Source organism: Ictidomys tridecemlineatus, chromosome 15 (assembly GCF_052094955.1).
Source record: "Ictidomys tridecemlineatus isolate mIctTri1 chromosome 15, mIctTri1.hap1, whole genome shotgun sequence".
NCBI lineage: Eukaryota > Metazoa > Chordata > Mammalia > Rodentia > Sciuridae > Ictidomys > Ictidomys tridecemlineatus.
Genome location: NC_135491.1, coordinates 15,414,299 through 15,429,000, shown reverse-complemented (window position 1 = coordinate 15,429,000; position 14,702 = coordinate 15,414,299). Strand labels below are relative to the sequence as shown.

At 47.3% G+C, this 14,702-nt stretch overlaps 1 protein-coding gene across 8 annotated transcripts in view; it reads left to right on the top strand.

Moving 5' to 3' along the window:
• Window positions 1-14,702, top strand: part of Sipa1l3 (signal induced proliferation associated 1 like 3) — a 227,942-nt gene that overhangs the window by 193,856 nt on the left and 19,384 nt on the right. For 7 of the 8 annotated variants that reach the window (XR_013430795.1, XM_040279412.2, XM_040279411.2 and 4 more), the window contains exon 16: window positions 14,047-14,268. The exons of the other annotated variant lie outside the window; for it this stretch is intronic. Coding sequence is in view for 6 of the 7 variants with exons in the window: in XM_040279412.2 (XP_040135346.1) it covers window positions 14,047-14,268 (222 nt within the window). In the remaining variant the exon portion in view is untranslated. The remainder of the gene's footprint in view (window positions 1-14,046; window positions 14,269-14,702) is intronic. 8 annotated transcript variants of the gene reach the window in all.

Genomic DNA, 14,702 nt, shown 5'->3' with positions numbered 1-14,702 from the left:
AGGGCCCCCCTCCCCACTCCCCAAAACCACAGCTTCTCTCCCCTCTGGACTCGTGCAGCAGCCTCAGAATGCTCTGCCCACAGCACAGTGGCAACCGAGTTTCTGTGTAGAAATACCTGTCTCTTGGCAGATTTAATAACCACTGAGTTGAGAGTAGCTGTGGTGGCAGTGCTTGCTCTGGGCGCCATCATCCCTGGAGCTCCTGAGTCAAAGAGCCCTGGAGAAGAGCTAAGGCAGAGGAGAGGGAGAGTGGGTGAGGTCTCCTCCTCAGGTCACCTTCCTGTTTAAGTAGTCAATCTTTGGAACTCCTGGACTGCTTTGGACAGCTCCTTCACTCATTCATGTGCTCACTTCATTCATAAATATTTCTTGGGAGCTGGGCGTGGTGGCACACGCCTGTAATCCCAGCAGCTCTGGAGGCTGAGGCGGGAGGATCTCTGGTTCAAAGCCAGCCTCATCAATTTACCAAAGCCCTAAGCAACTCAGTGACACCTTGTCTCTAAATTAAAAAAAAAAAAGATTGAGGATGTGGCTCAGTGGTTAAGCAATCCTGGGTATAATCCCTATAACAAGAAAATAAAATAAAATGAAAAATATTTCCTGAGGAGCTGTCCTGTACCAGACCTTTGCTGTGAGCTAGGGAGAAATAATGAGCAAATGCAGATGCGGCCCAGCCCTCACTGCAAATAAGGATCCGCTCATCACTGAGACTAGGGTAAAACCATGCTCACCCAGAGGAACGTGGGGCCAAGAGTGTCCAGGACAGGGTGACTCTGGCCTGGGTTGTGGTGGCCTCTCTTCTGGGCACAGACCACATTAGTGAACCTGGATAATCTTGGGGTTTTAAAATCAGTGATATATAAAGGCAGCTGTGCCTGGAGTAGGTGGTGACAGAGGCAGGGGGCTGGGTACAAAATTACCCTGTGTCTGAGAAGATTTGCTGAACCCAGAAGTGGGGGGAGTGAAATGGGAGGGGGGCTGCTACAAAATAGGGCCCTGCGGTTGGGAGCTTTAATTTGCATACAGACAATTGATGCTAATTGCAAATCTTTCTTATCTACTCATTAAAGCTGCTTCCTGAAGTTTTCTCCTAGGCAACCAGGCTTTAGTGTGGAACTGCATTTCCCAAAATGGGGTACTGGAGGTGATTTGGGTGGTACTGGGAGGGAAATGTTTTATCTTAAATGGATGTATGTTTGTTTTAATGAGTATTAGGGGGGAAAGAGCCTTTCAAACCCATCCCCTGATTCCACAGATACTGCCTTCTGACAGGTTAGGGGGAATCAAGTAGGTTGATTAAAAGAAATATTCTTGATGGATAAGAGTGTGGGCCCCAGAATCAGACCACCCAGATTCAAGCCCTGCCTCTGCTGGGCTTTGGCTGTGTGGCTTGGGGAAGTGACTGGACCTCTCTGGGTCTGTTTCCACATCTATGCAATCAGGAATAAATCCCATACCTCCTTTATAGGAATAAGGATTCAATGATCCCTTCACGCGAAGTGCCTAGTAGCGGTCCTCAAGCCTAGCTGTCATTAGAATCAGGGAGGGGGTGGGGTACTGGGTGCAGTGGCACATACCTGTAATCCCAGCTACTTGGGAGGCTAAGGCAAGAGGATCACAAGTTGCAAGCCAGCGTAGGTAACTCAGAGACCCTAAAAAATAGAATAGGAGAGGAGGAGTTCAATGAGACCCTGCCTCAGACTAAGAAGAACTCTTCTGGGCCAAAGCCTCTGACAGGAAATCCTGGGGGCACAACAGGGACTGAGATGGCTCCAGGCTTGCCCTCCTAGAGCTCAAAGTCCATCCCCAAGGGTGACAGGCTGGAGTGGGGAGGCCCAGGCAGAGGGCTATAGGCCAGTGTGGGGGAGCCCAGTAGAGGTGGTTGGGCTGCCATGAGGGAGCCCAGAGGAGGGGCCTGACCCAGCCTTGCAGAGGTTTCCTGGGAAGAGTAGAGGGAGGGAATTAGGATGGAAGAGGACCGAGAGCAGCAGGTCCCGCTGCCCTGCTCCCCCTGCCGGCCCCCCCATCTTCCCACTTCAGCAGGCACCAGCTTGGGGCCAGGCCTGGCCTGGGCCCCGGGAACCCAGGTGCCTCTGCCCCCCTGCTGGCCACACTGCCCCTTGCACAGGCAGCCCAGCAACCTTCTGCATCTGTGGTCACCAGTCCAGTCCTTTGGAGGGGTAACCTGCTGCCCACGCACAGCACCCCGAGGGCAGGCGCCCTTGAGCTGACCACTCACGAGCTCACGGCCACCGCTGCCTGCACAGCTCTGTGGCGCATAGCACTTTGTGTTCATTCGTGCCGCAAGGCCTGATGTGCGCCAGGGCCTTTGCTGGGTGCTGCAACAAAGTGGACAGGACCAGGGGAGACCACAAGCACACAGTGACTAGTCATTGCTCAGGGACAGCGTCAGAGGAAACCCGGTGGATCTGAGAGTGGCTATGGTGTGGGTCAGAGCTGGCTCTGATGTAGCCTGGTGGCAAGGGTAATGTCCTTGAGGAGGGGTCACTTATGCCAGGGAGAGGGACAGGAGGAGGGAACAGGTTCTGAAGGAGGCTGAGGTTTCAGGGGTGCTGCTCAGGTATCCTGATCTAGGATATAGTCATGCAGGTTTGCCTTGTAACAGTTCGTTAATGAATGTATGTTAATGAATGTGTGTGATGTTTCATACACTTCACCACATAGGGGCTGCTGTACACTTTTTTTTTTTTTGTAGTTGTAAATGGACAACTTTATTTGTAGATGGACGCCTTTATGTGCTTAATATTTTTATGTGGTACTAAGGATCCAACCCCGTGCCTCACACAAGCTAGGCAAGCGCTCTGCCACTGAGCCCCAGCCCAGGCCCTGTTGAACACTTTTTGAGGGGAGGTACTGGGGGTAAAACTCAAGGCCTTTAGATGCTTTACTACTGAGCTACCCTCAGCCTTGGCTATTTGAAATTTTTTTAAAGATTTTTTTAAAAAACCAGGAAAGATGGAATATGTAGAGTGTTTACTTCTTTTTTTCTTTATTATTTATTTGTTTGTTTTGGTACTGGGGATCAAACCCGGGACCCTCTACCACTGAGCTACATCTCTGGCCCTTCTTCTTTTCCTTTTTTAATCTTCTTTTGGTACCAGGATTGATACCAGTGTTGCTTAACTGCTGAGCCACCTCCCCAGCCATTTATTTATTTATTTATTCATTCATTCATTCATTCATTCATTTTTTCGTTTTAGATAGGTACAATATCTTTATTTTTATGTGGCACTGAGGATGGAACCCAAGGCCTCATGTGTTAGGTGAGCGCTCTACCACTGAGCCCCAGCCCCAGCCCTTCCAGCCCTTTTTATTTTTTATTTTGAGACAGGGTCTCACTAAGGTCTTAGGCTGTGCTCAAACTTGCAATCCTCCTGCCTCAGCCTCTCAGGGCTCTGGGATTACAGGTGTGCTCACTGCACAGCTAGAGGGTTTACTTCTGAGAGGGAACCACAGGAGTGAAGTCCCTTAGAAGGAGAGTAGGGTGGCACCTTCAGGTCTCTGAGCTCTTGGTGTAGAAACCAAGGGTCGGAGAGGTTATCAGAGGTCAGAGCACTCCCAGTCCTCCTGGTGCCGTCACGTCACGGAGTGTGGATGGATCCTGCAGCAGAGGAAAGCCAGGCAAGGTTTCAGCAGAGAGGGTGACGGGCAGACCTGGGTTTTGAAAGGTAGTTTAACGGCAAGACAAGAGGTAAAGCCTTGAGGGGGGGCTGGCCGAGCTCAGAAGGATTGGGGGCTGGAGCAGGGGACAGAGCAGCTGCATGTGTGCATGTGTGTGCGTGTGTGGTGACGCCCCTGGGCAAGCACACACCGTGTGAGGAGAGAGGCACCACAAGTCTGGGCTGACTCCTGGGTGTCCAGGGCTGCTGCAGAGGGGAGTGCTTGAGATGTTTACAGGAAGAGAAGGCAGGGGCACAGCCCCAGAGGAACAGTCCTCAAGTTCTCTGGCCATGGCAGCGCCCACCAAGCTGGACGTTGCACACACTGCTCCCTCCTGGGGCTGACGTGTTTCTGCAGGGAGAGCCAGACAGACACACAACTAAATCACCATGTGGTGTGCCAGGTAGCAGTGAGTGCAGGGGAGAAAAACCCAACAGAACATTGTGGGGGTCCCAGAAAGCGCCCCGAGGGCGGGGATATGCTGTAGGAAGCCAGGGCGAGGTCCATGCAGCTGAAGGAGCAAACGCCACCAGGACCCAGGAACCACTTGCTGTGCTCCAGGAGTGCTCAGAGGGCCAGCGGGGGGGGGGGGGGGGGGGCAGGGGCCCAAGGGGCGAGTGGCACAAGGTCACATGGGCAGGGTGGGTAGGAGCAGTTCTAGCAGGCTCATGCCTATGGTCACGTGCTTGGGGGACTTGGGAGACACTGGAGCCGTGATCTGTCTTTAAAATGATCGCTTGGGTGTCTGGGAGAAGTGGACTGTTTTGGGGGGAGAGGGGAAGAGAATGGAGGACAAAATCCAAGGGCTGCCAGGAAAGGGATGGACCTTACCGTGCCCCAGCAGGGACCCCCACTCGCTCGCTTCTGCCCCAGCTCCCGCCCCTGCCATGGAAGCTGCTGCAGCCTGTGCCCATCGATGACTCCCGTGGCTTCCCAGACCCTCCCCCCAGACGTTCGTCATGGGAGCCCGGCTGCCAGGCACGCTGCCAGGCGCCAGTGCCTGCGCTGGGCACCACAGTGGGCTGGGTGATGCCAGGCGGGCAGCCACCTGGCCCCCGCCCTCCCCCGAGGCAGCTCACGCTCCACAGCTCTCTGGGCTCCACAGCAATTTGTCAGGGCTGTTGAGGGGCAAACAGAGACTCCTCTCCACGTGGAGCTGACGCAGCTGGGCGTTCCCAGCAGGCAGGAAGCACGTGGCCTGGCTTCCCCAGGCTGTGCCAGCAGTCTCCGGGATACCATCTGGGGGCACAGCCTTGAAAGGTAATCTGGGGGCCCTGGGATCTGCTAGGGCCTGCCCTGCCTGTGTGTGTGAGGTCCGGACCACAGATGGCAGACCTGTGCAGAGTCACAATCAGCTTGGGAAGTGGAACTGTTCCAGGCTACGTCCTAGAACTCAAAGGAATGAGGAGCCAGGCAGAGATCTGTGGAGAGAGGGAGCATGCAAAGGCCCTGAGGTAGAAGCATTTCTGGAATGTTTGCTGAACAGCTTCCAGGTGGTTGCCACAGAGGAGGCAGAGGGGAGTGGAGGACCTGAGGGCAGGAAGGAGACGGGACTGATGGGAAGACTCTGGTTTTCTCCCTGAGGGAGCTGGAACCTAAGTCCTGAGCAGAAGAGAGTCCTGAGTGCTGCAGAGGTTGGTGAGGATGCAGGAGGAAGCAGGGATCCCAAAGAGGAGGCCACTGTGATGGTCTTGGTGGACCAGCAGTGCTTGGCAGGGGGGTGCGGAGCAACTGGATCAGGATCCATTTTGAGCCCCTCTGGGTTGGTTTGTTTGGTTGGTTGGTTTTGGGGGCTTTGTTTTGGTTTGGTTTGGTTTGGTCAGTATTAGGAATTGAACCCAGGAGCACTTTACTCCTGAGCTACATCCCCAGTCCTTTCTTTCTTCCTTTTTCTTTCTTTTTCTTTCTCCCTTTTGTTTTTTGTTTGTTTGTACTGAAGACTGAGTCCGGAGGCACTTTATCACTGAACTACGTTCCGCTCCTTTTTATTTTTTATTTTGAGAAAGGATCTTGCTAGGTTACTGAAGCTGGCCTCAAACTCGGGATCCTCCTGTTTCAGCCTCCAGAGTCACTGGGATTGCAAGGATCCCAGTGTGCACCACCACAACCGACTCCATTTTGAGTCTCCTCCGTGTCCTCTCTGCACTTCTGTAGGCCTGTCACTTCTGCTCCTCAAGCCCAGGGCAGGTGTGGCCACTCCATGACTCTACACTGGAGGGTGATTGTTCCAGCCACATCAGAGAGAGAAAGGAAGACTGGTCCAGCAGTTCAGGCCAGGTGGCCCCGGCCCTCTGGTGGCTCCCTGAGTGTGGGTATGCAGTGTGATTTCCGCTCTGCCCCCAGCCACCCATGTCCAGATTGCAGCTTCCCCACTTGCCCGTTTCCCACCTGTCAGATAGGATGAGGGTGGGAGCATGGTCTAAGGTTGGAAGGATGCACTGAGACCATGAATCTGAAGAACTCCGCCCAGGACCTGAGACATTGCCGGGGCTTAGAGCTATCAGAGTTGCTGTTTGCTTTCATTTACTGTGTGTTCATCATTAGGATTGTTGGGTGTTCATGGTAGTGGTTAGAAACACTGAAACAGGGCTGGGGTTGTGGCTCAGTGGAAGAGCACATGCCTAGCATCTGTGAGGCACTAGGTTCGATTCTCAGCACCACGCATAAATAAATGTTAATTGACAACTAAAAAAATTTTTTTTTTAATTTTTTGGTACCAGGAATTAAACTCTGGGGCACTCGACCACTGAGCCACATCCCCAGCCCTATTTCGTATTTTATTTAGAGACAGGGGCTCACTGCATTGCTTCATGCCCTGCCATTGCTGAGGCTAGCTTTGAACATGCAATCCTCCTGCCTCAGCCTCCCAAGCCGCTGGGATTACAGATGTTAGCCACCGCACCCAGCTAAAAAAAATATTTTAAAAAAGAACCACTGAAACAGACTGCCTTGATTTACATCTTGGCTCTGCCCCTCCTGGGTGCATCATTTGTAGCAACATCTTCAGTCTTTCTGGCCTCCAGTTTCTCCACCTGAAACATGGTAGTAGTGTCCTGCCCCAGGGGTTGCAGGCAACTAAATGGGGCTGACTGAGCTCAGTGCCACCTGCACTACCACTGCTCTTCCTCCTGAGGGGCCACAGCTCATTCCCTTTGTGCCTGTCACCCACCCAGGACCACTGACCAGGGCCCCTGCAGAGTTCCAGGGCTGGACAGATCAGAGGCACTGCACGTTACAGATTCTCTACCTAGTCTCTGCCTTTTCCGCTCTTTTGGCAAGCTGCAGAACTGTTTACTGCCACGGAATCTTAAATGCTCCACTGAGATACAAAGCAGACAAGCATATGTCCTCCCTGAGCTTGGAACCTGGTCAGATAGCTATCCTTATCCACCACACCACGCTGCCTGATTTTTTCAGATCCGCTCTGAGGCCACAGGAACACACATGACTACAGCTGGTGCTTCAGAAAGAACCTTTACTCTCGATGCACAGACAGGGTCAGGATTCCACCCCATGCAACATACAGAGAAGCAACATGCATGCCTAGCACCTGACACAGCTCATGTTCTATGGGGTGTGTGGGAGGGGGCACCCCCTCCCACAGAGGGACTGGATCAAGATGCACAGTGTCTTCAGGGGAATAATGATCTCACAAGGCCCTGTTGAGCTAGCAGGACTGAAGACCTTGTCATGGGAGTGCTTTCAGCTGCAAGTAACAAAGTCCCAGCTCAATTGGCAGAAGTTTGCTTATTATTTTTATTTATTTTCAATTGATAATAACAATTGCATTTGTTTAAGCAGTACAGCCTGATGCTTTGATTTATGTTTATATTACCAAAAAATTCAGTCAGGCTAATTATTAATGTATCTCTCACCTTAAACCAACTTACCATTTTGAGGAGGGTGGTTTGTTTTGTTTTTTTCTTGGTATTGGGACTTGAACCCAGGGGCGCTTTACCACTGAACCACATCTCTGACTCTTTTTATGTTTCATTTGAGACAGCGTCTCACTCAGTTGCTTAGGGCCTCACTAAGTTGCTGAGGCTGGTATGTAACTTGTGGTCCTCCTGCCTCAGCCTCCCAAGTCTGGGATTACAGGCATGCACCGTCATATCCAGCTCCAACTTAGCTTTGTGTGTGTGTGTGTGTGTGAGAGAGAGAGAGAGAGAGAGAGAGAGAAGAACATTAAAAATTACTATTTGAGCAATTTTAAAATATACATTATTTTAAAAATGTATTTATTTTACAATAGAAGGCATTTTTTTAAATATTTATTTTTTAGTTGTAGGTGGTGGACACACTATCTTTATTTCATTATTATGTGGTGCTGAGGATCAAACCCAGTGCCTCAAGTGTGCTAGGTGAGCACTCTACCACTGAGCCACAACCCCAGCCCCCAATAGAAAGCATTTTGACACATTGTACACAAATGGAGCAAAATTTCTCCTTCCTCTGGCTGTACATGGTGCAGAGTCACTCCAGTAGTGTAATTACACATGTATATAGAGTAATAATGTCTGTCTCGTTCTATTGTCCTTCCCATCCCCACAGCCCCAGCCCTCCCCTCACTCCACTCTACATAAACGAAAGTTCCTTCATTCTTCCCTGTCCCCCTGTCCCGCTATGGATCAGCATCCACTTATCAGAGAAAACATTCAGCTTTTGGTTTGGGGGGATTGGCTTATTTCACTTAGCATGACATTCTCTGGTTTTCTACATTTACCAGGAAATGCCATAATTTCATTCTTCTTTAAGGCTGAGTAATATTCAATTGTGTATATGTACCACATTTTCTTTATCCATTCATCTTCTGAAGGGCATCTAGGTTGGTACCATAGTTTAGCTATTGTGAATTGAGCCGCTTGCTAGAAACATTGATGTGGCTGTGTCACTGTAGTATGCTGATTTTAAGTCCTTTGGGTATAAACCAAGGAGTGGGATAGCTGGGTCAAATGGTGATTCCATTCCAGGTTTTCTGAGATATCTCCATGCTGCTTTCCAGAGTGGTTGCACCAATTTGCAGTCCCACCAGCAATGTATGAGTGTACCTTTTCCCCCACATTCTTGCCAACATTTATTATTGCTTGTATTCTTGATAATTGCCATTCTAACTGGAGTGAGATAAAATCTTAGAGTAGTTTTGATTTGCATTTCTCTAATTGCTAGAGATGATAGTTTGAATCCATCCTGTTGTTCAGGAAGTCAGGTCCTAAGCTGACATGCTGAAGATTTGGGCCTGCTTTTTCTTCTATTAGGCACAGCGTCTCTGATCTAGTGTCTTAAGTCTATGATCCACTTTGAGTTGATTTTTGTGCAGGGTGAGAGAGAGGTTTAATTTCATTTTGCTACATATGGATTTCCAGTTTTCCTAGCACCATTTGTTGAATAGGCTATATTTTCTCCAATGTATGTTTTTGGCACCTCTGTCTAGTATGAGGTAACTGTATTTATGTGGGTTTGTCTCTGTGCCTTCTATTTTGTACCATTAGTCTACATGTCTATTTTGGCACCAATACTGGGCCATTTTTTGCCATTGCTCTGAAATATCCATTATACATGGTCACTGTGCAGTGCAATAGATCACAAAAGTTGACTCCCCCAATCTGAAACTTTGTCTGCTGTGATCAATATTTCCCTTTCCCCAATTCTCTCTCCTGAGGCAAATGTATCACCTCCCAGAACTCAAGGTTGGAGAAGACCCCAAGGTTGGGTCATTTATTGACTCCAGGACCCAAGTTCTTTCCCTGTCTTGTTTTGTTTTGATTTTTCCAAGGTTGTGGAACCAGGGCCTACGCATGCTAGGCAGGTGCTCTACCACTGAGCCACACCTAGACTGAGGTGTCAGGTGGCCACTTCCTGTTTGCCCTGTGCCAAGTTTATATGGTTTAACCTGACTTGTGTCCTTGACACCTCCCCAGTATCATTCCCTTCAGACGTAGTCAGATGGTGTATACTCCTCCAGAGATTTTTCTCCAAACCTGTACCAACCCAGTTCTTTGAAACATTTTGACCTTTACCCAAAGTAGAAAAACATTTTACATTATAACCCAACACAGACATCTGGAATTTTCACTAAATACTTAACTTATGTGATCACACTGACATATTTTTTAGTCTATTTCTTTTTTTTTTTTCCCCTGCTCAGAACTGCTAAGACTTGCACCGGGTATGTGTAGCTCAGTGTAAAGTACTTGCCTAACGTGTATGAGGCTCTGGGTTCTATCCCCAGAAGCTAAAAAATAAAATAAAAGAATAGAACTGTTAAGACCTACCAGGAACAATGTCACACGCATATCATCTAAGCCATTCAGGAAGCCGAGGCAGGAGGAGCCCAAGTTTGAGGCCAGCCTGGAAAACTTAGCAAGACTCTGTCTTAAGATAAAATTAAAAGGACAGGAGATGTGACTCAGGAGTAAAAATCCCCTGGGTTCAAACCCCAGTACCACCAAAAAAACAAATTAAGACCCACTAAGTCTATTTCATGACCTACAGTTGGAGAAGCACTGCTAATTTCCTTCCTATAAAATAAAAAAATCATAACCATATTTCATATATATACATACATATTATATATAAACACAAGTACATGTGTGATGTATATAGAGATTTTTGTCTGGCTGGGTGTAAAAAGGGCTGGGGATGTAGCTTAGTAGTACACTGCCCCTGGTTCCATCTCAATCTTTCAGACCATTTCTACCTTTTCTTATCATTTTGGTTTTTTCCCAGTTTTTCTTGATCATAACAGCACTTCTATGAGCATCCCCGTGTGTACAAATGAGTATTGTGCAACTTTTCCGTGGTGTGGTTTGTGGGGGGCCAAACACTAGGCTGACGCCTGCCCTTGGCTTGCTTCTGAGCTCCAAGCCCTCGCCTCCTTGGGGAAGCCTCCCTGCACCTCCGTAGTGTTATGAGGTCCATGCTCATGGTGATGTGCTTCGGGGCTTCCTGGATATCTCCTCACAGTGTGCAACCTTTGTCCATTAATAGACATTGCTGAATTGTAGAAAGCATATGTTGCTTTTTAAATCCAGCCTACAAGTCTCTGCCTTCTGAATAGAGTGTTTAGACCATTCCCTTTTTTCTTCTTTTCTTCCCTTTTCGTGTATTAGGGATTGAACCCAGGGCCTTGGCCAAGCTAGGTAAGCAAGCTCAGGTGAGCTGTATCGCCCAGCCCTTTTTATTAGTATTATTTTATTGAGACAAGCTCTCACTAAATTGCCCATACTGACCTCAAACTTGCAATCCTTCTGCCTCAGCCTTCCAGGTAATCTGGCATTACAGCCATTCATAATCGTGTCTGGCTAAACTGTTTTTTGGTTTTGTATACTGGAGGATTGAACCTGGGGATGCCTGAGTCACTATTATAGGCATGTGCCACTGCACCCCACTAAACCATTTACATTAATTAATTAATTTAACTTTTTTGGGTACTGGGTATTTAACCCAGGTGTGCTTTATATATCCCCAGCCCTTTTATTTTTTTTATTTTGAGATAGTGTCTTGCTAAATTACTTAGAGCCTTTCTAAATTGCTGAGGCTGGCCTTGAATTTACAATCCTCCTGCCTCAACCTCCTGAGTCACTGGGATTACAGGTATGAGCACTGCGCCTGGCTTAATGTAATTATTGATAATAGTTTTATACTTGATACTTTGCTACTTGTTTTCTTTATGTTTACTATCTTTCTTGCTTCTGTTTTTCCTTTATTGCTTTAGACTATGTAAATTTAATTTAGTGTGTCATTTGGAAGTTCACTCTTATGTACCTGTTTTTTGTTGTTATTGGTGTTGTTATTACAGTATGCATCTATCAGTGTGATTCAGGTTAATACTAACTTCATTCCAGTAATACATGAAAATTTTTCTCTAGTATAGCCCTACTCCTTCCCCTTCTTTGTGCAGTTTTATCACATATATGATATAAACCCAACAACAGAGTTAATTATTGCCTTTGTCTTTAAGTAAAGGTGAGAGAGGAAATGTGAAAGCATAAATCTATAGTCATTTTTTAAAAACTGCATGTTAAAGGCTGAGGTTGTAGCTTAGCAGTAGAGTGCTAGCAAGTGCAAGGCCCTAGGTTCGATCCTCATCGCCATATAAAAATAAATAAATAAAGGTATTGTGTCCAACTACAACTGAAAATAAATATTTTTTTAAAAAACTGCATGTTGTGCTGGGATTGTGGCTCAGTGGTAGAGTGTTCACCTTGCATGTGTGAGACACTGGGTTTGATCCTCAGCACCACATAAATATAAAATAAAGATATTGTGTCCACCTATAACTAAAAAAAAAATGTTTTTAATTTAAAAAACTGCATGTTAATTATCTGGATTAATTTCTTTTAGTGTGAGGACTTCCTGTATTGTTTCTTATTAGGCAGATGTGCTAACAACATATATTTTCTCTCTTTCTCTTTGTTAAATGGGAACATCTTTAGATTGCCTTTACTTTTTTCAAGGGTAGTTTTTCTGGATATAGAATTCTGGGTTATAGAATTCTTTCAGTGCTTTGAAAATGACATTTTATTCCATTGTTTCACATGAAAAGTCAACAGTTAGTTTTATCAGTGTTTCTCTGTAAGCGATGAGTCTTTTCTCTGGATACTTTCAAGATTTTTATCTTAGTATTTTACTTTCAGGTGTTTTTTAAGATGTAGGTCTCTTTATTTATTATACTTGTGGTTTGTTGAGCTTTTTAAATGTTTAATGACTTTTTAAAATCAGATTTAGGAAGTTTTCAGTCATTATTTCTTCAGATATTTCTTCTGCCCCTTTCTCTCATCTCCTTTTGAAACTCTTTATTATATGCTCTCTTTTTGGTATCAGGGATTGAACTCAGGGTCACTCAACCACTGAGTCCCATCCCTATCCCTATTTTGTATTTTATTTAGAGACAGGGTCTCACTGAGTTGCTTAGCGACTCGCCGTTGCTAAGGTTGGCTTTGAACTCTCTATCCTCCTGCCTCAGCCTCCCGAGCTGCTGAGATTATAGGTGTACGGTGCGCCACTGTGCCTGGCTTTTTGTTATATACTCTAATGTCTCCTTGGAGCCACAGATTCCCTAGGTTCCTACCCACTTCAGCAGTTTGTCAAGCTTAGTGCTTTCCAGATTATTGTATGCCTTTGGTCATTTTTCAGAGTGCTTGAAAGGGTTTTTGGTTTGTTAGTTTGGGCCTCTTTGGGAAGAGGATTTGCCAGTCTCCTCCTCTGGCCACAGACAAAAGTCCCATCCACTAAATCGACCTTCAGAAAGGATTTACTAGCTTATATTTCAAAGATATCTTCTATTTTGTCATTAAATATCCCTTATTTTGAATGGAATTTCATTAAAATTTTTTCTTTAATTGACCAGGCACAATGGTGTGCACCTGTAATTGCAACTGCTTGGGAGGCTGAGACAAGAAAGAGGATTGCATGTTTGAGGCTAGGCTGAGAAACTTAGTACAACCCTAACTCAACATTTTTTTAAAAAGGGCTTTTTTTAAAAAGGATGTAGCTCAGTATTAGAGTGCTTGGCTAGCGCGCATGTGGTCCTAGGTTGAATTCCCCATACCACCCCCCAAAAAAAAAAAAAATTAAAGTTGATTTCCTGCAGCATTTGTGTCCCTAAAGTTTAGGTCCAGTTGATATCAGTAGGTTGTTGTAACATTACTTCAACAAAAATCTAATATTTAGCTTAGGGAGTTGTAGTCTTAGACTAGCTAACTATAGTATCTGACATGTACTAAGTGCTTCATAAAAGCATACATAGCAAAATATATTCTTTTTTTTTAAGAGAGAGAGAGAATTTTTTTAATATTTATTTTTTAGTTTTCGGGGGACACAACATCTTTATTTTATTTTTATGTGGTGCTGAAGATCAAACCCAGCACCTCACACATGCCAGATGAGCGCACTACCGCTTGAGCCACATCCTCAGCCCCGCAAAATATATTCTTTAAAAATTATACATAGCATGTACAAGATCCTGGATTTGGTCCTCATCACCTGGAAAAAAATATGACAAGTTATAGAATAATCGGTATGATCCCAATAATGAAAAAGCAAAATCTTCCCACCTCCCCTCCCCCCAGTAAAAGCCGCTTTCTCTGTTTTTAATGCCCAGATGAAAAGGAAGGAAATAGAGCAGCCTGTGAACCATGGTCACCTAGAGATAGGTGGGCAGATGGGACTCCGCCTTCAACTGCATAGCTCCCACAGCAGGGGCCGGGGTGCCTTTTTAGGTTCCCGTATTGCTGGAGTGGGACGGGTCTCTGCAGGGACCCCCTTTTCTCTAGGCTTCCGTGTCGTGGAACATCCTGCAGCAGTACAGCCCATGGTGACATGTCTAGGGTCCGTGAACTTCTTCCCTTCGTTCTTTCTTTGCAGTGACATGGGCTCACGGGCTGGCTTCCCTGCTCAGGTTTACAAAACTGCCAGCGCAGAGACTCCTCGGCCCTCCCAGCTGGCCCAGGCCAGCCCCTTCCAGCTCTCCACCTCTGTCCCCAAGTCCTTCTTCTCCAAGCAGCCTGTGCGCAATAAGCACCCAACAGGGTGGAAGAGGACGGACGAGCCCCCGCCACGGCCTCTCACCTTCACCGACCCCAAGAAGTAAGTGCCTGGGTGGGCAGTGAGGCCAGGTGGGTCGCTCTGGTCGTGAAGAGAGTGACACTTAGTCACCGAGAAGCCAAGTCCACACACTGGGGATATGGCAGGGAACCTGGCCGAGGTCCCCACTGTCAGGAACTGATGCTCAGGTCTGGGTGAGGGGCGGAGGGCACGCAGTGGGTCAGCAGGGGCTCGGCTGTGATGGCATCTGCATGAAGAGCTTTGGTAGGCAGAAGGAGGCAACAGTCAGGACCCCAAGGTGTGGCCTTGGGAGGAGGGTCCAGTAGCAGGAACCCTGTGAGCAAGGGGAGGGTGTGGGACATGAGGTCAGGGTAGCAGTAGGGCAGGGGCAGACGGTGGTGAGTCCTGTGGCATCTGCTCTGACTGACACGGGGCTGTGGAGGGTGTGGCACGGCTAGGAGATGTTCTGAACTGCT